Source organism: Candida margitis (assembly GCF_024628925.1).
Source record: "Candida margitis strain CBS 14175 chromosome Unknown scaffold13, whole genome shotgun sequence".
Taxonomy (NCBI): domain Eukaryota; kingdom Fungi; phylum Ascomycota; class Pichiomycetes; order Serinales; family Debaryomycetaceae; genus Lodderomyces; species Lodderomyces margitis.
Genome location: NW_026261855.1, coordinates 55983 through 83473, shown reverse-complemented (window position 1 = coordinate 83473; position 27491 = coordinate 55983). Strand labels below are relative to the sequence as shown.

At 38.9% G+C, this 27491-nt stretch overlaps 12 protein-coding genes across 12 annotated transcripts; 4 read left to right on the top strand and 8 right to left on the bottom strand. All coding sequences in view use genetic code 12, as the record gives it.

The window, feature by feature from the left end:
* Positions 1 to 148: 148 nt before the first annotated feature.
* OAC1 (Oac1p) lies at positions 149 to 1177 on the bottom strand (the record flags this gene model as incomplete). Its single annotated transcript, XM_051816091.1, has 1 exon — positions 149 to 1177. One exon carries the CDS (start codon positions 1175 to 1177, stop codon positions 149 to 151), a length of 1029 nt encoding a protein of 342 aa, XP_051670501.1.
* A 452-nt stretch (positions 1178 to 1629) lies between these two features.
* Positions 1630 to 4716, top strand: CYM1 (Cym1p; the record flags this gene model as incomplete). The annotated part of the gene is made up of 1 exon (XM_051816090.1): positions 1630 to 4716. One exon carries the CDS (start codon positions 1630 to 1632, stop codon positions 4714 to 4716), a length of 3087 nt encoding a protein of 1028 aa, XP_051670500.1.
* Positions 4717 to 4874: 158 nt separating this feature from the next.
* Positions 4875 to 5087, bottom strand: CANMA_003872 (mitochondrial 54S ribosomal protein bL33m; the record flags this gene model as incomplete). The annotated part of the gene is made up of 1 exon (XM_051816089.1): positions 4875 to 5087. One exon carries the CDS (start codon positions 5085 to 5087, stop codon positions 4875 to 4877), a length of 213 nt encoding a protein of 70 aa, XP_051670499.1.
* A 406-nt stretch (positions 5088 to 5493) lies between these two features.
* ERV25 (Erv25p) lies at positions 5494 to 6147 on the top strand (the record flags this gene model as incomplete). Its single annotated transcript, XM_051816088.1, has 1 exon — positions 5494 to 6147. One exon carries the CDS (start codon positions 5494 to 5496, stop codon positions 6145 to 6147), a length of 654 nt encoding a protein of 217 aa, XP_051670498.1.
* Positions 6148 to 6214: 67 nt separating this feature from the next.
* On the bottom strand, positions 6215 to 8188 carry CANMA_003870 (uncharacterized protein; the record flags this gene model as incomplete). Its single annotated transcript, XM_051816087.1, has 1 exon — positions 6215 to 8188. The coding sequence occupies one exon, from the start codon at positions 8186 to 8188 to the stop codon at positions 6215 to 6217; it is 1974 nt and encodes a 657-aa protein (XP_051670497.1).
* Positions 8189 to 8589: 401 nt separating this feature from the next.
* CANMA_003869 (DEAH-box RNA-dependent ATPase) lies at positions 8590 to 11190 on the bottom strand (the record flags this gene model as incomplete). Its single annotated transcript, XM_051816086.1, has 1 exon — positions 8590 to 11190. The coding sequence occupies one exon, from the start codon at positions 11188 to 11190 to the stop codon at positions 8590 to 8592; it is 2601 nt and encodes an 866-aa protein (XP_051670496.1).
* A 294-nt stretch (positions 11191 to 11484) lies between these two features.
* On the top strand, positions 11485 to 13332 carry URK1 (uridine kinase; the record flags this gene model as incomplete). Its single annotated transcript, XM_051816085.1, has 1 exon — positions 11485 to 13332. The coding sequence occupies one exon, from the start codon at positions 11485 to 11487 to the stop codon at positions 13330 to 13332; it is 1848 nt and encodes a 615-aa protein (XP_051670495.1).
* Positions 13333 to 13384: 52 nt separating this feature from the next.
* Positions 13385 to 16153, bottom strand: CANMA_003867 (uncharacterized protein; the record flags this gene model as incomplete). The annotated part of the gene is made up of 4 exons (XM_051816084.1): positions 13385 to 13866; positions 14102 to 14578; positions 14619 to 15724; positions 15885 to 16153. 4 exons carry the CDS (start codon positions 16151 to 16153, stop codon positions 13385 to 13387), a joined length of 2334 nt encoding a protein of 777 aa, XP_051670494.1.
* A 1324-nt stretch (positions 16154 to 17477) lies between these two features.
* On the bottom strand, positions 17478 to 17861 carry CANMA_003866 (uncharacterized protein; the record flags this gene model as incomplete). The annotated part of the gene is made up of 1 exon (XM_051816083.1): positions 17478 to 17861. One exon carries the CDS (start codon positions 17859 to 17861, stop codon positions 17478 to 17480), a length of 384 nt encoding a protein of 127 aa, XP_051670493.1.
* A 2883-nt stretch (positions 17862 to 20744) lies between these two features.
* Positions 20745 to 22886, bottom strand: ATM1 (ATP-binding cassette Fe/S cluster precursor transporter; the record flags this gene model as incomplete). Its single annotated transcript, XM_051816082.1, has 1 exon — positions 20745 to 22886. The coding sequence occupies one exon, from the start codon at positions 22884 to 22886 to the stop codon at positions 20745 to 20747; it is 2142 nt and encodes a 713-aa protein (XP_051670492.1).
* A 637-nt stretch (positions 22887 to 23523) lies between these two features.
* On the bottom strand, positions 23524 to 24675 carry CANMA_003864 (pyridoxal-phosphate-dependent aminotransferase family protein; the record flags this gene model as incomplete). Its single annotated transcript, XM_051816080.1, has 1 exon — positions 23524 to 24675. One exon carries the CDS (start codon positions 24673 to 24675, stop codon positions 23524 to 23526), a length of 1152 nt encoding a protein of 383 aa, XP_051670491.1.
* A 1545-nt stretch (positions 24676 to 26220) lies between these two features.
* Positions 26221 to 27216, top strand: CANMA_003863 (uncharacterized protein; the record flags this gene model as incomplete). The annotated part of the gene is made up of 1 exon (XM_051816079.1): positions 26221 to 27216. One exon carries the CDS (start codon positions 26221 to 26223, stop codon positions 27214 to 27216), a length of 996 nt encoding a protein of 331 aa, XP_051670490.1.
* Between the last annotated feature and the right edge of the window lie 275 nt (positions 27217 to 27491).

Here is a 27491-nt window from a genome sequence, read left to right as displayed (position 1 = left end):
AATAAAAAAGGGCCAAACTTGGTTTTCACAGTTCCGCCAATATTCCCGAGAGTAGCACCACTATTAAACATCTGCAAGTATCTTGAAAAATTTCTAACAAAAATCTATTATCTCTATAATCATTCTACTCTTACAAATATTAGCCTTCTCAGGCAGGAGCCAACCCAAGTCTATGTTCAATTTTAACCATTGCATTCATGCATTGCTCCATAAAAATCAACGTCAAGATACTATGAGGCCCAACTCTAAACAATTGAGCCCAAAAACCCTTGTACAAGGCCATTGGGCCTTCGATAGCAATAGTTTTCCGGAAACAATCCAAAGGTCCCTTGTATAAGTTTCCCTTTTGGTTGTACATTCTTGTCAACACAACGTCCCAGGGATTCATCACAATTGCTACGCCTAGACCAGCCATTGACGCACTTATGAAATGTAACAATAACGTATTGTCCTTGGCAATGTGGTGCTTCAAAACAAAGCCTTTTGTCAAGTTGTATACTGGCAATTGGGCCGCAGAACCAGCACCCGTCCTCAAAATGGCTGCATCCACGCCACGGTATAATCCTTTGAAACCTTCCGCTTTATAGATCAGCCGTAAACCATCAAATGCTCCACTATAATATGTCTGTTGACCAACCGCACCAGTTTTCGAATACGATTGCATCCTGGTTTTCACCAAAAAGAATGGAGACGCCAAAACTGCACCAGCCGATCCAGATACAAATCCGGCAACAACATTGATGAATAGGTTTTGTGGAACATGTCCATTTTCAATATTTGCTGGGGTAAGCAACCTGGTGATATAGTATCGACTCGGCTCGTAAAATCCAATCCTACAACCATTCAATCCAAGCTGGTAAAAGTAACCACAAATCAATCCTTGCTGTAAACCTCGTATTCCTTCGTGTGCATAGATAGTCTTGAAAGCTTGGAATGGGTTTTTATATAGCTTGGCCTGTCCTGACAGTTTCGATAGCTCGCCCTGAAGTTGCATCCTTGTTTTGATCAATTCTATTGGGTTGGTAAAGGTAACTGCCCCACATGCGGCTACACCACCAGCTATAAAGCCACCCAAAGTTGTGACTTTTTGTGCATTATTCTGGTGAGCATTGCTTGAAACGGGTCTTTTCACCTGTATCTCATGCGATATTTTTAGTCTAGACTCTGGTTGACTCATGAAAAGTGGAGACGATTGGGTCTGGGTGGTCTCAGCAAAGTGTTTCTACTCCAGAGAGTTGAAAAATTATGCAGAATGAAAAAAAAAAGTAGTAAAACCAATTGGGAAAAAAAAGAAATTTTTTAAAATAAAAACTTTCTGCCGGAATCGGAACACACAATATTTACTGATAGATCTATATCTACCACTGAATAGCGGAAACGAGGAAAATTCTGGATAGGTAAAGCTTGTATAATAAGATATGTTTCTAAATAGTCCAAAGAAGACAACCATCTCTTTTTCTCTAGAAATTCAAAGAAAGCATCAATTGAAGTGTCAGTCACGTGACTAAAGTCACATGCTCTACTTTAATGGCAAAATGGATGCGCAGACGGAAAGATTTTTGGTCTAGAAGAGAATACACCTTACTAAGGTCATCATCATAATCATCATAGTGCATCTTTATCAAAGCAATGCTAAGATACAACCTAAAGCGAAATTTGCAACAGGTTGCTGCACAGCGAACTGCGTCAAGTAGTACGACTGCGTTGCACAAATATCCTATTAGGTCCAAAAGTCATGGCTTTGAAATTATCAAGACAACCACGATACCTGAATTTTCATTAGTGGCAGTTTTATTGAAACATGAGGCAAGTGGAGCCCAACATTTGCACTTGGATTCGGCTAATGACAATAACAATGTATTTTCAATAGCATTTAAAACGAACCCACCCGATGCCACTGGGGTGCCACATATTCTAGAGCATACAACCTTGTGTGGGTCGAAAAAGTACCCAGTTCGGGACCCGTTTTTCAAAATGACCAATAGAAGTTTGAGTAACTTTATGAATGCAATGACAGGTCATGACTATACATTTTATCCATTTGCAACGACTAATCGCAAGGACTTTGAAAATTTAATGGACGTGTATCTCTCGTCGGTCCTTGAGCCGTTGTTGAATTACAATGATTTCATACAGGAGGGATGGAGATTGGAAAACTCAGCTCTAGAAGATATTAAGAGTAAGCTTGAATTCAAAGGTGTCGTTTATAATGAGATGAAAGGACAGTACTCCAATTCAATGTACTACTTCTACATTAAGTTTTTGGAGTCTGTTTATCCAGCCTTGAACAACTCGGGTGGAGATCCTACAAAAATGACCAATTTATCCTACAAAGAATTGGTTGACTTTCACAGTCGAAATTACCATCCGTCAAATGCAAAAACATTCACTTATGGTAATTTACCGTTAGAAAATCACTTACGCCGACTCAATGAGTACTTTAAAGGCTTTGACAAGAAATGTTTAAGCTCAGAGGTCAAGGAATCGATATTTGTGACCGATCCTAAAAAGGTTCACGAAGTCACAGTTCCTGGCCCTTTCGATTCAATGATCAACAAGGACATATCGGAACAGTATAACGCGTCAATAACGTGGTACTTGGGTAACCCTTTGGATATACTGATGTACTATAATTTGTTTAAGTGGAAGATTCTTGCTTCGCTACTTTTCGATGGTCATAGCTCGCCACTTTATCAAGACTTTATTGAGAGTGGGTATTCCGAAGATTTTTCTGCAAATTCCGGGTTAGACTCCACAACTTCCCTTTTCTCAATAACAGTTGGCTTCAACTACTTAACTAAGGAAAAAGTTGGAGGCTTGGAGTCAGCGATTATCAATAGTATCAGGGATAGTGTGATGCCGAGGTTGAGCGCCAATGATTCGGCATACAATAATAGAGTTGAAGCGTTGTTGCATCAAATTGAGTTGGGTTTTAAAAGACACAAGCCCGAATTTGGATTTAGTTTACTAAGTTCACTAGTTCCTTCTTGGGTCAACGGTGCAGACCCGTTGGAGGTCCTTACTGTGGAAGCAATTTTGTCAAAGTTCAAGAAAGAATACTCGGAAAGAGGATTGAAGATGTTTGAGGAATTATTGAATGATACATTGTTGAATAATGCAACTCAAAAATTTAAATTTACAATGGAACCAAGAGATAATTTTGCAAAACAATTGGGTCAAATAGAGACTGACAACTTACTGAGCAAAATTGAAGAGCTAACGGAGGATGATCGACAAAAAATCTACGACAGGAACATTGAATTGGCGGAGTCTCAAACTCAAGAGCAAGATGCAGACGTGTTACCTTCTTTAGCAGTTGAGGATATTTCCAAAAGGGGGTCATTTTATGATATTGCTGTAGTGCGTGTCAACAACAAGGATATAAATGAGAGAGTTGTCGATACTAATGGTCTTGTTTATGTAAATGCGTTGAAGGAAATTCCTTTCTTGTCAGCAAAATATTACAAATACCTTCCGCTATTCAACAGTTGTTTGACAAACCTTGCAGGTACGACAGAGACGCCCATTACCGAGCTTGAAACTAAAATACAGTTGGTTACTGGTGGGATCTCATTTAACCACAGGATAACACCTGACCCTTATAACATAAATCTGATGAAATTGCAGTATCTGTTGGCGGGAGCAGCTTTAAAAGAGAATGCAGCCAATATTTATGACTTATGGCGAGAAATTTTACAAGATACTCGGCTTAGTGATGATGAGGAAGTTTTGGATAAGCTCAGTACTTTAATCAAAAACATGGGACAGAACCAAATTAATGCAGTTGCAGAAAGCGGCCATTCTTATGCATGTGGAGTCAGTAACTCAAAGATTACCCCTGCCAAGTACATCAGAGAAGTCACTGGAGGATTAGAACAGGTTCAATTTGTGATGGAAATGAATAGGAATCTTGAAAACAAAGGCAAGGATTATTTGAAGAATGAAATTTTGCCAATTTTGAGGACTATGAAGGAGGCAGTTTTGCAAGGTGATTTCAAATATAGAGTAGTAGGAGACCTTGAAACAGTGAAAGAAAATGAGCTGTTGATTAGCAAGTTTGATGAGCAAATGGCATCTTCAGGACCTACGCCCGCCACGACTGATGGTCTTGACTCTTTACTTGAGTCATTCAAGTATAATCACACCTCGGAAAAGCAATTAATTAATCTCCCATTCCAAGTGGGTTATTCATGTTTGGCCAAGAAAGGTGCATCCTTCTCTTCTAAAGAAGGTGCTGCTTTACAGATACTATCGCAATTGTACACATTTAAAAATCTACACTCCAAGATTAGAGAGGCTAATGGTGCCTATGGAGGCGGTTTGACTTATGACGGGTTAGGGGGAACTTTAGACTTTTATTCTTATAGGGATCCCAATCCAGTCAAGTCCATCCAAACATTTGAAGAATCGTTTGCTTATGGCCTCAATGCTCAATGGAGCGAGAAGGATTTAACAGAGGCCAAATTGAGGGTCTTCCAAAGTATAGATGCCCCTATCAACGTTGCAAGCCAAGGCTCTACCCAATTTTTTGAAGGGATAAGCGACGATTTGAGGCAAGAAAGAAGAGAAAATTTCCTTAGCACAACTATTCAAGATTTGCAGCATGTTACCCAAAACTATCTTGTCAACAACCCTAACAATTTGGTTACTGTCATTGGCGATAACGAATTATTGAAAGTCGATAACAACTGGCAAATTAGAAATCTCAAGTTATAGATATAGAAGTTTACTTGTAAATAGATTAAAATAAACTACTGTTCATTCAAAGGTTCTAATTTATTGTGTAGTATGTACAAGTCGTGACTAATCGTAATGTTTTAATTTGAATTTTTTTTATCTTGGTGGGAGGAGGGGGGTTCACCTCCCTCTCACCACTAGCGATGTCTTCTAGCATAATCCTTGGGTGGTAACTCGGCGATTTTTCTCTTTCTGTCTTCTTTAAATAGACAATGTCTTTGAGCTCTTGGATCGTATAAAATCAAATTCAATTTTCTAGCACTTCTGGGTATCCTGAACCATTTTTCATATCCTGTTAATGCAGTTGACACCATTTTGATCATGGTGGTATTTGCTTTTGCTTTGGCCATGGTTGTGGATGACTTTAGGAGATCGTTTTCTAGTCTAACCAGTTGTACAATTTTTCACTTCTTGTCTTTTTCTCTCTTCTTTTTCTTTTTCTTATTTTTTTCTTCAACTTTTAGTAGACTTCCGGTTTAGGAAGTATAAAGAAAGACTCTGCTACAGGGGTGTACACGTCTTTAAAAAAAATAAAAAAATGTTGAAGTTGGGAGAGGAGAGACTTTTGACAGTAGGAAAAAAAAAAACGAAAAAAAAAAAATAAAAGAAAAAAAAACTGAACACGCAAACAGCAAAAGCGAAATCAAAATCAAACTCAATTGGAATTTTTCACATTTCTTGACGTTATAAGGGTTATCCGGACATCATCGTCACCACCACCACCACCACCACCATTATACCAATATAAATACTCCAATGCAGTACTTTTTCAATTTTGCATTGATCTTATCATTTATAGCATGCGCCATTCACGCATTGCATATTGAAGTTCCAGCAGTGCCACGTCCTGAACCTGTTTGTATTCGAGATTTCGTGCAGGAAAATCAGATGGTTGTAGTCAACATTAACACAGATGGGTATAAGGGAGACGGACAAAGATTGGATATAACCATTGTTGATTCGGTTGGTAACCAATATGCTACAAGGAAAGATATTGTGGGCAAGGTGAAAATTGCATTCACTTCTCATAATAATGCCGCCGTGGATATTTGCTTCTACAACCACCAGGAACAGCAATGGAAGAAACATGGCTCAAGAGAAAGTTCTATTAGATTGGTTGAGTTGGAAGTTGAAAGCGGTGCTGCTGCAAGAGATTGGAACGCGTTACAAGCAAGTGAAAAATTGAAACCAGTGGAGGTGGAGTTGAAAAAGATTGAGAGCTTAACAGCTGAAATTGTTCAGGAATTGCAATATTTGAAAAGAAGAGAGGAGAGAATGAGGGATACAAATGAATCCACCAACTCAAGAATCAAATGGTTCTCTATTATCATTATATTCTCCTTGGTGGGATTTGGGGGATGGCAAATCCAATATTTGAGGCATTATTTCAAAGTAAAGCATATTATTTAGGTTCCGAATAGTATAGTATAAAAATCAAATCAACCCCAATATGGGGACTCACCGGTCATACGTAGACTTATAAGTAGTTCGATAGTATCAATGTGAATGGTTCCCAAGTCATCATGTCCCTGTTGACCAGATCAACAAAACCTTGATCCAAATTAAAGTTGAGATTTGATTCATCAAGAGGCTTTGAACTGAAAACGAGAAACTCTTGAAAGGCTATTTCCCTCAAACGATCTGCAGCTTTTACTTTTTCATAAATTATGGAGTCTTTGTACATCATGTTCCCCGTGTGTTTCAAATCACACAATGTCAGCGACAAAGCCCATTCAAGAAGAAAATTCATCTTCATCCAAGATTGGTAAAAATTTTCAAACGCAGTCCACGACTCATCCTCTGTTAGTTGAGCGTATATTGATGGTTCAGTGATCCAGGACAAGATCATATCTAAGTTATGCACCTGATTGTTCCCCTCTCCAGCACGTAAAAAGTTGTCGAGCTCAAAACTGACACTCTCAGATGAACCGATCATATTTTTTAACAATCGAGTTGCCACATTCATCAAAAATAGCAGTTTATACTTGTTTGGAATCGCCGATTCCGACAATAGCGAATAGTAGAATTCGCTTAAGTACCGATAATCAATCTTGCTGAATTTGTCGCATATTAGCTTTACCAACTCTGAAGGCTCTAAATGTGTTGCTAAGTTACGACCAAATGACTTGCCAGAAAATACCCTCTTATCAAAGACTAAACTCCAGTAGTATACGATAGCACAAATTTTGAATCTCAATAGCATAGAATTCATATTATCGCTACCGAAATTGAACTCAGCGCTAGAAGATGTGTTTCTTTGCTTTCTATTGAACTCCTTTCGTACCAATATGCTTTCATGTTGATAGCAAGTTTTAGGAAAAGGGGGTAGCCTATCCAATCCATTAAATACAAATTCAACAACTCTATCGTACCATTGACTTTGTAAATAGCCCAACGACTTTAGTAGCCTCAGCAAAAGTATACTTGAATTATCCTCCACTTGTAGGCTAGCAAGCTTATTTTTATCCTTGGGGCCATTGAAAAGTGCTACATATGAATCTTGATCTTTAAATATTTCTTTCAACGCATCTACCAAGTTGTACTCGATTATATTGAAGATGAAGAGTAAGGTAGTAGCCTGTGCCTCGTAAATTGTGTGACTGTATGAGACAATTTGGGGATAGTAAGCTGTAGATAACCCTGCACAATAAAAACACCAATTTACCAAATCCCAAAGACCAAACTTGCCATCGCTTATGCGAAATTGGTCCTTTAGCAAAGGTTCATCAAAAACACGCAAGCCATCCCAAGTCTCGTATGATGTTCCATTGGTTAGACTCGATTCCTTGGACGCTTCATCACTTTCTTGTTTTCCAACTTGCGGTAGTGTAAATTCGGGATCGTTATAATCTTCCTCGGAATCACTAATCACAATCAAAGTATCATCACTGCCCTCTCTGTACTGTTTCTCTGTCTGTCGCCTCTTTCTGGAATTTCTCTCCTCTTTAAGTTCTGGTACTGGTGACTCTCCTGTTGGCTTCAACATTGAACTGATGCTCGATGCTCGTTTCCGGCTACTTTCTTTCGTCACCAACTGATTTATTGTCTGTTGTAATGCCCTATATACCCCTTGATTCCCATCGTAAACAAGGTTTTTGTATTTTTCCAATATGATGATACAACGATCAGTTAGGCTTGATTTATGCAACAACTGGTCGCTATGTTTTAGTGCTAATAGTTGTTCTTGTGTCTCCACTAAACCATACTTGGATTTCGACGGAGCCGAAGACCAGTTGCAGCTTGAGCTTCTTGAAGATACTGTCAACAATAAGTGGAAAATATCTTCTGATGGGATGAGTGGTGGATCCAGTGGTAACTCAAGAAAGGATAACAAGTCATCAATTACTTCATAATTAGCCAAATTGATTGAATCTTCTTTCAACTCGGGAATGACTCTGTCCAAAAACTTGGCTTGTATTTCTTGATGAAATTCCGGTAGGAATAGCGGCATCTAGCTGCTATAAGTCCTTGAAGTGAGTGAGAGGGGGGGGGGAAACAGGAAGGTAATTCAAACCCAAACTCTTTGTGTGTAAACATAACAATTTATGTGGTTAAAAAATAAAAATAAAAAAAAAAGGAACAAGTAGCCATTCAACAGAAGCAAGGTATTAATGATGTCCCTGAGTCGCAGCTACAATGAGAGTTTAGAAGATCTGTTATTACATTGGTACTCTACGCCCAGATTAGTGAATAAGTCATCCAGTCTCATTTTGTCAATTGGATTGGTACACCAATGGAGCAAGCATATCTAAATCGGAAACCGAAATACCTATCAAAGAGAACTCCGTTTCAATCCAAAACAAGCCAATACTCTTCCAATCCAATCGTCAGTTTTACGGAACTAAGATTTATTTACAAATCACTTAATAGCTTCTTCACAAGTAGCTCATCCAAGATAGAGCAATTCCTCATATACTCCTTACTAGTGAGCACCAACTCATAGTATATCAAGTACTTCGGCTTATGCATTTTAATTTTGAACAAGGTTGATGACGGATGGACAAAACAAGGAATGTTTTGTCTTGACTTTGAAATTGGTTGATAGCAATCCCCCATAGGTGATAACTTGACTACATTGTTGAAAAAGCCACTAATAAACAGCTTTTGGATAGACATGTAGAATTGCGACGGTGATTTTCCTTCATCTTGGCTTTGCTTGTCTTCAATGTTATATTTATCATCCCCAGTCAGCTCGGCGTTGACATTGACACCAATTTTTTTGCAAATTCGTATCACTTGTTGAAAGATATGGCGTGATCTTTGTAGAGTCTTGTATTGCAAGAAGTAATCTTCACACCAGTGTTTTGAGTATCCGGAAATTTGCCATTGATTGAAAATGTTCAACAATGTCAAATGATCTCCTTCAGGGGCGTCAAATTGGCCATGTCTCTTTTTAATTACCTCTTGGTCAATCTGCTTTGGGAAATACTTTAAGTTTGACGATTCTGTCAACATGGCAATGATTATGCAAACTTCTCTGGTGACTCCATATTTCTCACTACTTAAAATACATTTTGTCAATACTGGATCAAGTGGAAATTCGTTCATTTTAAACCCAATTTTGGATAGTTTACCACTCGATTTAATTGCTCCAAGTGAGTATAACAAATTTAATGATTTCATAATGCTCTCCTTTGGTGGTGGATCCAAAAATTGAAAGTTTAGTAAATCATTGACACCAAGTGATAACAACAACAATATGACTGAATTTAAATTGATGCGCTGAATTTCGGGTTTTTGGGAATCTTCCATTTCATTGTCAAATGAGTGTTTTGTAAACATTCGGAAACATTTTCCTGGTCCAACTCTTCCTGCACGTCCAGCTCTTTGGTCACAATTGGCTTTGGAGCAGGGAACAACTACTAGACTCTCCATTCCCGTTAAATGGTTAAATTCGTTTTGCTTGACATACCCAGGATCAATGACAAATGATACTCCTTCGATTGTGATTGATGTTTCAGCGATGTTTGTAGCCAATATAACTTTTCTCGTATTGATAGGTGCCGGCTCAAAAATCCTGCTCTGGTATTCACTCGGTAGATTGGCATAAACTGTACAGACCAATAACTTTCTTTCTTCCAATTGGTCACCAATTTTCATTATAGCTTCTTGTATTTGTGTTTCAAGTCTTTCAATTTCGTCTTGTCCTGTTAAAAACACTAGAATATCCCCTGGCAACGGTTGTGTTAAATGAATTTGGAAAATTGTGGTCATCACTGCTTGTAGGTAATTGGCTTCAGGTTGTTTTGTGTAGTGGATCTTTACTGGGAACCGTCTACCCGGTATGTTCAAAATAGGAGCCCCATTGAAATAGTTGGAAAACTTCGATGCTTTAATTGTAGCACTAGCAATCACAATCTTCAAGTCTTTTCTTTGCAACGCTAAATCTTTCAATAAACTCAATAAAATTTCCGTTGATAGTGTACGTTCATGTGCTTCATCAATCATTATTACTCCATAATTGGATAAGCTTGGGTCATTCAAAAACTCTCTTAATAACATACCATCAGTTGAGAATTTAATCACAGTTGATGGCGAACAATTATCATCAAATCGTATAGAGTACCCCACTTTCCCCTTTGAGCCTCCCAATGATGTCCCCATTTCATCAGCAACCCTTTGAGCTACTGAGACGGCAGCTATTCTTCTTGGTTGGGTACAGCCTATTATTTTTGTATCGTTTTGAGAGTAGCCGCCTTCGTATAGATACTGAGGCAATTGAGTCGTCTTACCTGATCCTGTTTCTCCAACTATTATAATCACCTGGTGATTCTGTAAAAGGTTCAAAAATTCATCCTTGTATTGGTAAACGGGAAGCGACTTTTGCAAAGACTCTAAATCTTTCGGTTTGTTTGAGAGTGCTTGAACCTGTTCTTCCTCTCCATTTATTATAGTCTCTTCATTTTCGTCAAAGTTGACATATTGTGATTCATCAAACACATACTCGTATTCGTCGTTATTAGCCAAATGGATTTTATCATCAGTTTGAAGATTCAATTGTTGTGCTTTGTTAAATTGCTCTGTTTCCCAATCATTTTTCCTTTTTAAGGTCCTGTCTGACTCCTGATAAGGACTTTTTCCGTTTAATAAGTCTTTTTTGCTGGGCATCGACTTATGCTCAACTGGTCGAAATCTGCGACCGTCAGTATTCTTGTTGTATTTGTGATTATTTGAGTTATTTCTTGTAGTCACTTCTCGAGGTTGTTCAGGGTGCAAGGAAGCATTGTCGTATAGTTCAATCTGACTTTTGCAAGACTCATCTGCAAGGGAGTGTTGTTGTGATGCTGGCATATGGTTTCGGTTGAGTTTATCACTATTGCTATTGGATTCAGAGGTCAGTTGCCCTAGATCCTTATTTGAGATGACTTCAACATCTCCTTTCTCATCATCATCATATTCGATATTAACTTGTCTTCTGCGGTAGCCTGTTCCACTCTGTTTTGGGGCATCCATATCTACCTGTAACTGCTTTGAATCGAGATCTCCTCTACAACCAGATTGTATCACCAGTAATTTCTCACTCAAGACTACCACAAAGATTTAAGTGATAACAGTGTAAACCTTTTTATAGCACAAGGGTTTGTGGGCCTATCCTATCATGGGGAAAAGAGTTCTTGTTTTTTCTTTCTTTACAACCATGTAAAAAAAAAAGAGACAAAGTGATGATGATGATCATCGTGGAATTATTGGGTACCTCGATTTTATCAGTGTGTCAGTTAAATTATCCGAAACATTCAAATATATCTCATGTCACTGGCTCCAAAGCAAAGAAGGTATTCTAGAATTGCACCAGCGCAGAATGAAACTTCCTCCTTTATCTCCCTTGCGGGAGAGACTCTCCGACCTGATGATGAAAACGAGAATTCGCTATACCAAGATGGAGAGACTTTATCTGTAAATTCGTCACAGTCATTTCGTGGATTGAAGGTGGATGAAAATAGTGATAGGGGTGTTGGTGAACCAATTGAGTATCCCAATCTGTCATCCATTACTAGCCCAATGTTGGGGGTTTCAAATGCATCTAAATTAGGACATTCATCGTTTGCCAGTCCTGCAGAATCAGCTGTTTCCCTTTCTTCTGCTTCTCCAGTAACAGAGTCTCGAGTCAACTCAACGTCGGAGATCTCGCAAGATGAACAACTTCATGACAAACTTGTTCATTCATCTTATATCCCCCCTTGGACTGCACCTTATATCATCGGAATAGCCGGTAATTCAGGAAGTGGCAAAACGTCAATTTCACAACAGATAATTCAAGGCATAAATCAACCCTGGACGGTGCTACTATCGTTTGATAACTTTTACAGGTCATTGACACCGGAGCAGAGTAAGCGAGCATTTGAGAATGAATATGATTTTGACACTCCGCTGCTGTTGGACTTGGATGCTCTTGTGGAAACTGTGCGTACGTTGAAAAAAGGAGGTAAATCCACGATTCCGGTTTACTCGTTTGCAAAACACGCCAGAACTGATAAGACAAATACCATATACGGGGCCAATGTTATTATAGTTGAAGGATTATACGCATTGTATGATCCTAGATTGTTAGCAATGATGGATTTGAAAATATACGTTGACACTGATTTAGACATTTGTTTATCAAGACGTTTGATAAGAGATATCCTTTACAGAGGGCGAGATTTAGATGGAGCCATTAAGCAGTGGACAAAATTTGTCAAACCCAATGCTGTCAAATATATAAACCCCACCAAAGACAACGCTGATTTAGTTATCCCTCGCGGGTTGGACAACACAATTGCGATTGATCTTATGATTAAACATATCAAAAACCAATTAGCTCTTAAATCAAAAAGACACTTGCAAAACTTGAAGAGCTTGGGCTACAACATTGAATTTAAGGTGGAAAATTATCCCAATTTGAAAATACTAAAGCCTACAAATCAACTAAAAGGAATCAATTCTACCTTGTTTAGCAAAACAACGTCAAGAGATGATTTTATATTTTATTTCAATCGAATAAGTGGACTTTTACTTGAATATGCACAAGTGAACTTTTTTGAATTTGTACCAAGACAAGTTATTTGTTTTGGAAAGCCACATAAATACCAGGGATTACAGGCTCAGCAGTTGCAAATGGTTGCTGTTAGCATCATTCGGAGTGGCGATTGTTTTATGACCTCATTGAAAAAGACATTTCCAGAACTAACTGTAGGTAAAATGTTGATACAAAGTGATTCATCAACGGGTGAACCCCAATTGCATTATGAAAGTTTGCCTCATAATATCAATAACATTGGTAGAATATTGTTGTTTGATTCACAGGTAATTAGTGGGGCCGGAGCAATCATGGCAATTCAGGTATTGGTTGACCATGGAGTTAAACAAGAAGATATTATATTTGTGAGCTTCCTATCAACTGAAATTGGAATCAGGAGAATCCTAAATGTGTTTCCCCGTGTTAAGTTGGTTATTGGTAAATTATCGTCGATGGATGTGACACAATTTGAACAACAGGGGGAAGGAGAAGAAGAAAGGAAAGGCAATACATTATGGTATAATGAAGAAAGATTTTTAGATAGCCATTGGCATTTTAGAAATAGGTTTATAGATAGTTTATACTTTGGTACAGATTGAATAATATACATTGGAGAACTAATATGATGTAGCTGGGACGGCATCTTTCAAATCATGATATAGAAACCACATCNCCTGATGGCTCTGAAGCACCTCCACTTGGGTTTCCGGTTGGGTTACCTGTTGGTTTTCCTGATGGCTCTGAAGCACCGCTAGTTGGGTTTCCGGTTGGGTTTCCAGTTGGCTCTGAAGCACCGCCAGTAGATCCAGAAGTATTTCCAGTAGACTCAGAAACAGCACCAGTTGGTTCAGATGTACTACCACTTGGGTTTCCAGTAGGTTCAGATGTGTTGTCACTTAGATTACCGGTTGGTTCCGATGTGTTGGCAGTTGGTTTCGATGTATCACCACTTGGGTTGCGAGTAGGTTCAGATGTATTACCACCTGATTCAGAAGCGCTAGTTGGTTCAGAAGTATTTCTTGTTGGCTCATATGCGCCTGAATCAGACGATGTTGGTGACTCAAATGTAATAATAGTACTTGAGGAACTGTCAGAATGGGAAACAACACCTGACTTGGTTTCAACACGTCCATCTGATTTTGTTACAGTCCAAGTAGCAGTAACTACCTTTGTTTTTGTTTCTGTGGTCGTGGTTGTATCTGTGGTTGTTGTGGTCGTTGGTTCAAAAGTAGTAATAGTACTTGAGGAACTGCNGATAATTTAAAAGAATTTTCTGCATTGAATATTAAAAAATATTGACTGGGTATACGTATATTTTTGAGACCTGCAATCTCCTACATCAACGACACCTTTAAATGGCTATAGTACCGGTGGTAGTATGTGTTGAGGTTACTATGACTGTGGCTGTGACTATATCTGTAACTGTAACAACGCCTGGTCTACCGGGTTTATCAGTAGAGGTTGTTTTGGTTGCATCTGGAACCTTCTCAGTAGTCTTGTCCGGAACCTTCTCAGTAGTCTTGTCTGGAGTCTTTTCAGTAGTCTTGTCTGGTTGAGTTGGGACATCAACTCCTGGGATGCCTGGAATAGACTTACATGGCTTACATTCTGGAGGCACGCCCTTATTTGGTGGAGGAGCGTTGTATTGAACAGCACCCAAGTGTATTCCTGGCAAACCTCTGCTTTTGTCACTAACGACTTGGAATTTAGTATAGTCGTACCCAGTTCCAATTTCAAACCTTTGTGAGCGCAACGAGTCATACAATGTCAAAATACCCTTCTCAGCGTCGTAGGTGAATGGGCTTCTTCCTGGCACCGGCGAAGATAACCTAGTTCTCAATCCAACTTTGTTTGCAAGACCATTGGTTGTTCCGAAACCTCTTACATGGAAGGTCTGAGGGTTCCTGATTGATCCCTNCTGATTTTGTTACAGTCCAAGTAGCAGTAACTACCTTTGTTTTTGTTTCTGTGGTCGTGGTTGTACCTGTGGTAGTCGTGGTAGATTTTTCTCGGGTTGATGCTGAGCTTGAAGTTAGGCTCAAAGTAGGACTCAGAGTGGGATTCATAGTGGGACTCAAAGTTGTACTTGAGGTTGGGATTGAACTTGTGCCTGTGGATGAGCTTGTAGATGTGTCAGAAAGTACTACTGGCATATCGACTGCCTCCTCTGGCCCCGTTCCAGGAATCTGAGGTATTGACTTGCATGGCTTACATTCTGGAGGCACGCCCTTATTTGGTGGTGGACCGTTGTATTGAACAGCACCCAAGTATATACCTGGCAAACCTCTGCTTTTGTCACTAACGACTTGGAATTTAGTATAGTCGTACCCAGTTCCAATTTCAAACCTTTGTGAATACAACCCGACATACAATGTCAAAATACCCTTCTCGGCGTCGTAGGTGAATGGGCCCCTTCCTGGCACCGGGGACGATAAAGTAGCTGTCAATCCAACTTTGTTTGCAAGACCATTGGTTGTTCCGAAACCTCTTACATGGAAAGTCTGAGGATTGTTGATTGATCCAACGGCCATGATAGATGTTTCACCGTTAGTCAAGTAAAATATCTGGCCTTCAGAAATTTGTAAATTGGTGTTCATAAAGTAAAACGAAGATTTACCTTGTGCAGTAACACAGCCAGTTCCCATCAAGCTTGCGAGTTGCTTATAGTTTTGATTGGTGAAACAAATTTGGCCATTATTGGTAGCTGTCATTGCATCCATGCCCAAGAATGTGTAACTGTCACTTTTCATCAGCTGGTACACATGGATCAACCCATTGTTATGCCAGTCGGTACTCTTTATAGCACTCTCCACAGATCCTTTACCTGAAGCTGAAAAGAACAAGTCACCATTGTTTTCAAACTTGTTACCCATAATTCTGAACACATATCCGGGAGCACCTTTGATTGCATTGAAGGAAACAACCCCATCGTTAATAAAACCATAGATCAGATCAAGCAAAGTAGCAGACAAGACAACACGAGGCGTAACACTGGAAACGTAAAGACCACTGTTTGCCTCAACCTTGATATTCCCATGAAAATTAGATGCGGCATTGTTGATGATAGANGTTACCCATAATTCTGAACACATATCCGGGAGCACCTTTGATTGCATTGAAGGAAACAACCCCATTGTTAATAAAACCATACATCAGATCGAACAAAGTAGCAGACAAGGCAACACGAGGCGTAACACTGGAAACATAAAGACCACTGTTTGCATCAACCTTGATATTCCCATGAAAATCAGATGCTGCGTTGTTGATGATAGACCAGATGGCACCAGAGTGAATGTGAACATCACCAAGGCCAACATTTTGCACACCCCAATCAACTGTTGTACCTCCATTAAAATCTTTAGCCCATGCTGTGACAATGAATAGCCACACCGCTAATTGAGTTCTTAAAAATCCTTGCATTAGTGAAATTATCGTTTGACTTTGTCTCTATTTATAAGCAAGCTAGATTGTATTTGTCTCTTTGTCTGGTGAAAACGTTTCAAAACAATTGGCATCTAGGGGATTTCCAAAGGGCTATTTATACACTTTTCCTGTGTATGATATGGCTATTCTTAAACAAGCACTTTGGATAGATTGTTGCGCCATTACTCGATCGTACGAACTTTTGAATCTGGTGAATTGGTTAATGGGGTCTAAATTTTAAATTTTGCATCCTACAAAAAGGTTTAAATTTTCGCTGTTAAGTATTGCTTCATCTTTAAGTAAACAAGAACAACCGATAATCAAATGTAAATAAACTGCTGTTCAATTCTAGTTTTGGAAAGCTAATATTTTTACACCTACGTTGTCGAAGGCATTGCTAGTGGGTACTAACAAAGCAGTTGAACAGACAACTCGTTTGGTCAAACAAGTAAAGGTTTAGTTAGGAGTAGCCGCCCAGTCTACTAAGACTTTGTGATCAGAGAAACTGTGCGGTACTCTATCGTTAAAGCGGGAGCTTGTTTATCGTTCATCTGCAAACTCGAGCCTTAAATTAACGCACTCCGTTACCACATTAACTCAACTTATATATCTTGGCAGTCAGTCTTGGCAGTCAGTCTTGGCAGTCAGTCTTGGCAGTCGCGTCAAAACTCGCTTCAACACAAGGGCTTTGAGTTTAACTAAAGATGAATTGGTAGTTATTCTTTGAACCCGAATTAGTCAAGAACTTTTAAGCAAACGGCATTGTGGATGGTACGTGGTGACATTTTGACATTGAATGTAAGTAATACTTAGGGCTTACCACGAAGAATTCAACAAGACGGTAACTCGATCTCCAAAGGAAAAAAAGTACAAGTTTTACCGGCCATTGTCACACTCATTCCACGAATCGAGGAAAGGAATTGATAGTAATTTATCAGCTCACTTGTTATGCCTGACTGGTACGTTAAAAGTTGCGCGTCTTCAAATGCCTCATTTCTCTATATTTCTTTTTGACGATGAAACTGTCTAAGGCAAATTTGGAAGTGCAATCCTTTATATTACGACTAGTCTTGGAAGTTTTCTTGTTTGTTTACAATTAATTGCCTTTTAGTTGTTACATGCATGTAGAAACAGACGGTGGTTGTTTAGACGAACTGGTTATATGCTTAATTCCAACAACCTATAGCACATTATTTTTGTTGTGATGTTTTTATGCTCTTCGTTGTAACTTTCTTTGGAGTAGATCTCAACTCAATGTCAACAATCATTCTCTGATCCTTGTAACATAACCCTTTACCAAATACAGAGGCATCCCGTAAAACTACCCCANCAAGTCACCATTGTTTTCAAACTTGTTACCCATAATTCTGAACACGTATCCGGGAGCACCTTTGACTGCATTGAAGGAAACAACCCCATTGTTAACAAAACCATAGATCAGATCGAACAAAGTAGCAGACAAGGCAACACGAGGCGTGACACTGGAAACATAAAGACCACTGTTTGCTTCAACATTAATATTCCCATGAAAATCAGATGCAGCATTGTTGATGATAGACCAAATGGCACCAGAGTGAATATGAACATCACCAAGTCCAACATTTTGCACACCCCAATCAACTGTTGTACCTCCATTAAAATCTTTAGCCCATACTGTGACAATGAATAGCCACAATGCTAATTGAGCTCTTAACAATAGTTGCATTTAGTAAAAATTCGATCGACTTTTCGACTTAAATTACCGAAGTACAAGAAACCAAGTTAAGTTTGATACTTTGTCGTGTGATTCAGAACCTTTCAGAACCGAAAGATGGATATTTTCAGGAATATCCAAGGACTATTTATATATCTCCCAAATGTATGCACTAGCATTTGCAAACGAACACTTTGGGGAAAGGAATTTAGTATAATACCTTGATTGTAAGAATTTCTAAGAGCCATGAGGTGGTTGAAAATGGTCCAAAATTTAGACTTTGCATCCATCAGGCAGTAGTTTGAATTTTAGCTGGAACCCTTGAAATCCAGGTAAATGAAGTTAAACAGTGATTTTGGGATACCATATCGGCACACGAACTTCTTTTAAGGTACCACTAGTAAGCCAGACAACTAAACGATTAATAAACCAGCAGCCTGTTCAAAAATATTCGAAATTTAGCAGTATCACCTTGTCATGTACAACCCACTGACGTGGCCAAGTTCTTGTAACTTCGTAGTTGAAACGCGGACTTCTTCGTTATTTGATTGCAAATATACGCCCTAAACGGATGCCTTCTGTTACCCGCCTCCCCCATCAACTAATACTCTCTGAGAGACGCGTCAAATTCCTCGTTTGCATAAAACATCGAGCTTAACTAAAATTTAGTTGCATGGTGCCTTCCTGTATATGAATTACTCCAAAAGCTAAAAGGTATCAGCACGGCCGCTAGTTTTTAATAATTCCTTTTAATTTCAAAGCAAAATGCGAACTTCACCCAACATCAACACTCTGATAGACTCCAATTATCTAGACCACTGATTGCCTGCCAATTTTTCAGCTCATTTGTATTCACAGAGGCAAAGATGAAGACGACGCGTTTTCAATATTCTGTAGTTTCCGGATTTTGACGATAAATTTGTGCTGAACATGCAATATGGGCGAATTTGGAACTGAAACGGTATCCAACCGACAAAAATAGATGGTAAGGGCGTTTCTGAGGCGTGTTACTAAAACTTATTTGTTTACATTTGATTACTTCTTGGTTTTATTCTGAAAATGCAGGATTTATCTAACAGATGGATGTTATATTGTAGTCAGGAAGAATTAATCAATTGTTGAGTCATATTATTCGTCTAATAGACACACTTTGTTCTTTGTTTTCAGTTGGGCGTACTATTCATGTTATGTGGCACCTTGTATAAACTGTAGTGTCAATTCATTAATCATCTGATTCAAAACAAAGGGAAAAACAAAAAAGAGGAAGAAGGAAGAGAATAATGTGAGGATTGCAAATCAATTTGACTTCTTTTGAAGATCTATTTTGGTAATTGATATTGTGTGGAGTGGCATAGCAACAATACTGACTTGGAAAGGTTGAAACTGGCCAAGGTGGAGTATGTGCCCCATGAAGCAAACAGCCTGTTGGCCCTATTTGCGAAATATATTCCTAGAACGTTCGAAGGTGATTGAGTTATTGAGGACTTTTGAAGAGTATACTCGTCAACACCCATGACCATCTGATTTAACCCAAAACGTATTATTTAACTTCTAATGTAAGAACTAAAAGGTGACACGGTCAATAAATTCTTATGAATCTTTGTAGGCGCAAATAGCTTCAATTTTGTGTACATAATTTGACTTTGTTTAGAAAGGGGATTCATGCGTTAATTTGCCTCAATTCGGGGTCTTTTATCCAAAAGCTTGAAGTTATAACAAAGTCTAGACTCGTTCAGTAATGAACATATCTGTTATTGCTCTGGATAATCTTGTTGTTTTTCTTAACCTTTGCACTTACAGCAACATTGGCAATTTATGAGAAAAACAGGGAAATAAATCTCCTCCATAGGTTTGGCTTTAGAACTAAAAAAGCTCCGAATTGAGCATAGGGGGTGGCGCTTTTAAAATAGTTTCTCATGCACCAGACCACCATTCAAAATGTTTCAAAATAAAATGTGTGGCAATATAGAACCCTTTATCTAAACTGTGCCAAACTGTCAGTCTCCTACCGCTGCTTTCGTGCGCGTACTAGCTCAAACAGGAAACAAACTTACTGTATCTGGTTAACTGATCGATAAGTAAATATCTGTAAATGTCCAGGAAAGATAACATGGGCTAGTTTGAAGTAGGCGTTGACGAAGCTTCAGAAAAGCTTCATATAGATCCATTCCTGGAGGCCAAAAAGAGATATGCTGAAATCTGAATGAGATACTAGTTTGTCGTTTCAATTTACTTTATAAGTAGGGACCAGAGGCATGACAAAAGAGGGGATATTTCAAAAAATGCCACTCATACTTCTTCTACTTCAAGCGTACACATATATACCATCCACTGCAAGCAAAATTAACCATTCACTTCCTTAGAAAATCTCAACGTTTAAACTTCCTAACCAACAAATAAACCGCCGCGGCAATCAATATCCAATTCCAAGCAAACCCTCCGCCATTGTTCAACTGTGGGCCCATGCTTGGATCACCTAGTCATTTAGCATCACCAAACTTTGGAGGATATCCATTCAATTCAACACCCGTAGCTGATTCACAGCTGCACCATTGGTCTTTAGGAACACTGTTCATGGCATTAGGCACATGCATGCCACATCCGGTCCATGTCTTTTTCACTGTGGTGGGAAGGCAGTTAGTGATTACTTCTTTTTAAAGTATATGCATATCATACGTACGGCAAACTTGACAATCAGCAGATCTACACATTTTACTATCTGTTGTAGTCTATTCAGATGGTCAAAACAGAGGTATCTAAAAATTGATGCGAAAATTTTATTGTGGCGTTCACATTTCGTTTTTAATTCGAGCCGCACATTATACCCGAAATCCAATCTAAATACCCGAAAATGTTATCTATATTCAAGCTATATATATCTCTCTCTATCTCTAATTACACCTTCTTTTCCTGGTCCTGCAACTCCTGCTCTTCTTTTCTCAACCGTTCCTCCTCCTCCAACCTCAATTGTTCTTCAACGTCTAAATTCTCCTGAATGTTCCACAATTGGGCATACAATGACTCAGGCTCACTCAAGAGTTGCATATGCGATCCTTGTTCCTGTACATGCCCCTTGTTCAACACGATAATCTTGTCGGCGTCAGCAATCGTTCTCAACCTATGAGCAATTGATACATTTGTTCTATTGTCGCGTTTAAAAATGGTTCTAATTGTCTTTAATAATGCTTGCTCGGTATGCGTATCCAAGGCCGATGTAGCTTCATCGAAAAATGTGATGGGGGCGTTCTTCAAAAGCAAACGAGCAATGGCCAATCTTTGCTTTTCACCACCTGATATCATCATGCCTCGTTCTCCAACAATGGTATTCTCTCCATCAGGTAAGTCCTTGATTAAGTTGTCTAGTTGTACAAGCGACACAACTTGGTGAATTTGGTCATCGGTCGATTGCAAATCACCATATCGTATATTTTCAATGATGGTGTCATTGAAAAGAGGGGTTTCCTGAGGCACAACACCAATCTTTTTCCGCAATGATTCAAGCGACACTTTTGTGATATCCTGTCCATCAATCAAGATCCGTCCCAGATCCACATCGTAGAATCTAAACACCAAACGTAAAATTGTTGATTTCCCACTTCCTGACGGACCAACAACTGCCACTTTCTGTCCCGCAGGGATCGTGAATGACACATTTTTCAAAATGGGTCTATCGGGATGATACCCAAATGTAACATTTTCAAACTTAATCTCACCTGGGCTAGTCTTGTCCAATTTCAACTGAGGAGCACCTTCAGCGTCAGTAACCTTGATGGGAACATTTTGCAACTGAAACAAGTTTTCCATATCGAGTAAACTCTGCTTCAATTCTCGATAAACACTACCCAAGAAATTAAGCGGGACACTCAATTGAAACACTAGTTGGTTGATCAAGACCAAGTCACCCACGGTCAATCCTCCCGAAACGACACCTTGACACCCCATATACATCATGGCTGTTAGTGCCAGGGTGAATATAAAATTCTGCCCCGCATTGAGATACGCCAAACTAGTGGCTACTTTAACCAGCGCATTTTGAAACTTGGTCAACGCATTATTGTACTTTTGCAGTTGGAAAGCTTCATTGTTGAAGATCTTGACACTCTCATAATTGATCAAGGAATCCAAAGCAACGCTGGCTGCTTGATTATCGGCATTGTTGGCTTGCCTTCTAAATTTAGTTCTCCATGCTGTTGTCTTTATGGTGAAGATGGAGTATGCTAACATTGTACAAAAAGTCATGGCGGCAAAGGGTAACCCATAGTTGTAACTCAAAATCCCACAAACAATGCTAATCTCAAACGTAATGGGTATAATGTGAAACACCATAGCCGTGAGCACATAACTAATACCTTTAGTTCCTCGATCAATTGCTCTCGTCAACCCACCGGTTTGTTGCGACAAATGAAATTGTAAATCCATATTCATCAAACGGTTAAATGTATTTGATGCCACCCTTTTAATAGCAGTTTGGGCCACACTGGCAAATATGGCATTTCTCAATTCACCAAACAACACGGCACCAAACCTGGCACCACCATATGCGAGTATCAATGAACCAATGACAGTGGATAGTATGCCTACTTCCTGGGTCCAATCAACATTCATTTGATCAATGATTTGCTTGAAAAGAAATGGCACCTCTACATTGAGCAATTTGGAGCCAATCAATAACGACACGGCAATAATGACTCTAATTTTGAACTTGGGGTTGTCCTTGGGCCAGATTGTTTTGAATAATGATCGCATCATGAATAATTCCGATGTAGATACTTTTCTTCCAAAGAGCGAGTATGGCGAGCTCGATTTATCTTCGGTATTTGGAGGCTTCGGTAAAGATGGCTTTGCTGCTTTTGGATCAGCATCGCTTGTAGGTCCATGTAGTAAACGAGTTGTTTTGGTGAATGTCCGTATCGGGAGCCGCTTATTAACAAGTCGAAGCGCATGGGGTTGGGTCATTATGTTGGATCGACATGGAAGCAGTGGCAGTTTGGTTAGCAATGGCCATGCTTGTTTCAATGGGCCCCCTAACCGAAACATGTCTGTTTAGAATATGTATATGTATATGAAGGAAGCCTGGTTTGGGTTTTAGTAGTGGTTATAAGAAAATATCGAGAGAAAGAAAAAAATCCGACTCCTTCTTATAGAAAGCTGTGGCGCGCATTTTGCTTTTTCGTGCAAAGGGATCGAAAAGATGGTCATGGTCTGGAAAGCAAAAATCCCTCAAGGACACAAATAGTCCCTTCGTGGAGGATAGCAGTCACACTGCCGGTGGATGAAGCTAAAACTTCGGTGATGAGCCAAATACAGAATACGCGATTTTAGGAAGTTTACTTGAATAAGGCAAAGTCCGATTTTTTTGCAACCCAGTCACAAAAGCACAGTTTTAGCAAAATTCCCTCATATTTTGACTAAATGCGATGGGTTCAGACTAGGAGGCATAATTGCTGAACACAAAAGAGCTCTGAAAGACAAGAACATCTAGGCTGCAACAAATGTCGTGCAAATTGATTTAACTGTGGATCCCACTAGGCATCTCCCCAGATCTGTATTTTTTGGGACTTTGCCCGATTCCAACTCAGGCTCACCTTAAGATCAGGTAGTGAAATCTACATCAATGGCTGTTTCTTGAGTCTTACTTAAATAGTCTATACCATACGACATATCAGAAGCCAATTTATTGCTTCAATTCCTTCAAACTTTCTTCCAAAGCCTTTTCAAAACTATCAATATGACCAGCATAAACGGAGTAACCCATGTGGCCAACACGGAAGTACTTACCGACTAACTTTTTGTGGATACCACCAGCAACTGTATAACCCTTTTCACCCAACTTCTTCAACAAATCAGGTCCATTGATACCTTCGGGGAAGTAAACGGCGGTTAATCCATGAGCAGCAACTTTGTCATTCTTGGGCAAGATTGTCAATCCCAATTCATTAACTTTAGCTTTAAATTCATCGGATTTTTTAGCTTGGACGGCTAATCTCTTGTCCAATCCTTCAGCAAAGATTTCCTCTAAGGATGTTTTCAAAGCGGTAATGGTTTGCACTGCAGGGGTGGCAAAGTAAGCACCTGAACCACTTTCATAAGCCTTCATTATTGGTGTCCATCTCTTCAAACTAGCAAAGAATGTAGTGTCCTTCTCCTTGTTTAAGGCTTTAGACAATGCTCTTTCACTGGTGTAAAAGATCGATAATCCAGCTGGAACACCAATGGCCTTTTGAGAAGCAGTTAAAACGAAATCCAATCCCCATTTGTCAAACTCAACATCTTCAACCCCAACTGAACAAACACCATCAACAATAATCAATGTTTCTGGTGATACTTCCTTGACAACTTTGCTGATAGCTTCAACATCACTAACAACTGACGTGGAGGTATCAACATGAGTTATGGTAATAGCAGAATATTTCTCCTTTTTCAATTGTTCTTTAATCTTGTCCAATGGAACAACATCGCCAATCTCAGCAGTGATAACGTCGACATTTGCACCATAGACTTTCAAACATTCAGCAAATGAGTCAGAAAAGAACCCAGTAGACAAAACAAGTACTTTTTCACCGGGTTCAATAATGTTTGTAGCAGCAACATCCCAACCCAAAGTACCTGATCCACTCAATACATAACCTTGACTGTTGGAATCGGTTGATTTAAACAACTTGCGCAAGTTTTGAAGCACGTATTGAAAAGTGTAGATGAAGTCAGGCGATGTATGAGCTTGAGAGGGGATAGCCATTGATGCAAGAACATCGTCACTAAACTCAATTGGACCTGGAATCAAGGTCAATCTGTGTTCTGGTTGTTTGTATTGGAAAGGAGCTGGCATTCTGGTAATAGCTGTGGTTGTTAAAGAGCGATATTTGAATAATTGAGTAAAAGATCTAGTGCTATTTATTGGTGATTTCAACCAATTTGTCAACATATATATCGTTATGAAAAAAAAAAAGAGTAGCAAAGACAGGAATAAAACACCGTTTATGACGAATTATTTGAAAATGGAGAGAGAGAAAAAAAATTGTGTGGTCGACTAAGTGAGTGGAGATTACCGCGGCAAATAGAAGTCGGAGTCAAAAAAAAAAAAAACAAAAGAAAAACTTGTTTTGGTGGAGACAATTGACTCATTTTCCATTGGGCCATAATGGAGATAACCGAATCTGATAATCAAAAGGAAACTATGACCCGTTTGGAATAAGAAGAAAAAAGAAAGGAAAAGGTGGAAGAACATAGATTGACTGATAACAACTCCAATTATATCCAAGGCTAATTGGTTACTATATACTGTCCAAACCAACACGGCTGATGTTTGATGGTATTAGAGCAGTAGTTAGTAAGTGTCTTTTTATTGAGAAAAGGTAGTGTCCATGTAGGCAAAACTGTACTATACTTGCTTTCTAGAAACTTGCGCTACCGTATTTTTGATTCTATTTTGACACAAAGAGTTACGATTGCAAAAAGGAAACTGGAGAAGAACAGGATTATACATCTATGTCTGACTTCACAGGAAAACAAAGGGGCACTGTTCATGATAGTATATCGTGTTACAGTAGCTCACCAGTATCAATATGTGAGTTTTCCAACAACTACTATGCTCTGTTTAAGTCGTTTGAGAGGTGAGATCAGGCGCTACAACCCTGAAACCCTGTCCAAAATACTTATACATTCAACATAACAAAAAAAGAATTAAAAAATAGAAAACCAATTTAAAACTAAAATGGCACATCCAGACACAAGGTTGGGCTTAGCTGATTTGAAATATTTATCCACCCTCGCTATTTGAAGACTGTGACCGTGAAATAGGAGTAGATACCCATTATTGTCTTAACTGCAGTTTCCCTAATTCTTCACCATTCTGGATCACCCTACCATCGTGTATTTTCCTAAATCTTAACACTCTTTATCCTTGTGTCAGATTTTCCTCTTGAATTTTTTTCACATCCAAAAGTATTGCAAAGTCATTGAGCCAAGCCAAGATTTGAAGCTATTAACTAATAGCAAATAAAGAACAACACCAACCCGAAATTGTATTTCCAAGTAAAATTCATATGATCCTTTTTGTTCTCTTTTTTTTGCTTTATTTTTTTTATCAAACAATGTGTATACAATAATTGAATCTTTCTAAGACTTGCAAATTTTTGTGAACCAACCAAATTTCCATCAAATTCCTTTTTTTTAGAACACCAACTTTACTTTTGAAAGATCGTCATCCCATAGAGTTACAACTACCTCAAACCAGAAGCTTCTTGTTCCTGGCTATCATTATCCATCCTCAATTGGCTTTTTTGAAAATAGCATTAAAGAAAAGAAGCAAGTAAATTAACAGTAAAATCCCCTGATGTCAGATGTAATTACAACAATAACAACTGATTCAACTATGGTTACTCCAAACTTGACCAACTCGAGGGATTCCACTACTTCAACCAACTCGACAAATTCAACCAACTCAACTGATTCAACACCAACAACTAATACACCAGCAACGTCGACTTCGACTAGTGATGATTCCGAAAGCGTAGATTCAGAAGTCAAGGAGTTGATAAAAGGTAGGGAGAGCTTGACGTTTGGTCCTGACTCATTAACCAATAATAATAGTAATAATAATAATATCGGTAAAGAGCGGCAGCCAGGCAAAGATTCTAGTATCGACTTAAATGTTTCCAATAGACTGTCAATGAGTCACGGGCATGGGTATGGGCATGTACATAGCCCGTATCACTATGGTAATAACTATATTCGACTAACTGATCAACAAGGAAACACATTCATCTTGTACCCCAACGGGTATGTGACTCCAGTCAGACAAATTACTGGACATATAGGTGGGACAGGATATACCAACATGTTGACGCAGCAGCTTTATGCGCAAAACTCAACCCAAAGCTTTGCTGTTTTACCACAGCCACTACCACCACCACCTCCTCCACAATTACCACCACAACAAGATGCAAATGGGGCAAATGTAAACACCAATGGTGGCTATATATCATCTTCGAGTGCAATGATGATGATGACATCCACAAACACAGCTGGATCGGTAGTAGGACCAACAATGGGTATTCCATCACCAGGGCACCACAGCTTGACTGCATCACCATCAACCTCCTCAGCTTCACCTTCACCATATCGAAAGAACTTTCGAAAATTTAGACATTTGGGTCGTAATAGCAGTAGACGTAATGGACGTCAATCAAATTTACACGAAGTGCAAAATTCCATTTTAACTTTGGCTCAATTTTGCGGCGACTTGGATTTGGGGACTACCAATAGATTTGGAAACTTAGATTCAACGTCAATCATTATCAATCTGAGCAGTGCCAACACTAGTTCCAGATCGAGTTATAGGAGTGTGTTGCATCTTAAAACTAATTAGGATGGGTAGATGCCACATACGGATGGAAAGAATCTGAGAATGTATTTCTATATACCCTCTATCCCATGGATAATCTTAGTGGAGATGTAAGAGCCCCTTATTTTTGGTTGAAATGAGCCGTTTTGAAAGTAGTTTAATTCATTTGTATACAGTTTTTTCTTTTTTGCATTACCTCACGAAGATTAATTGAAAGGTGTGATTGAGGTGGAGTTTAGTTGAGTTTGAGTAACATACATATATATAGATATATAAATATGTGTACATATATTTTGCAG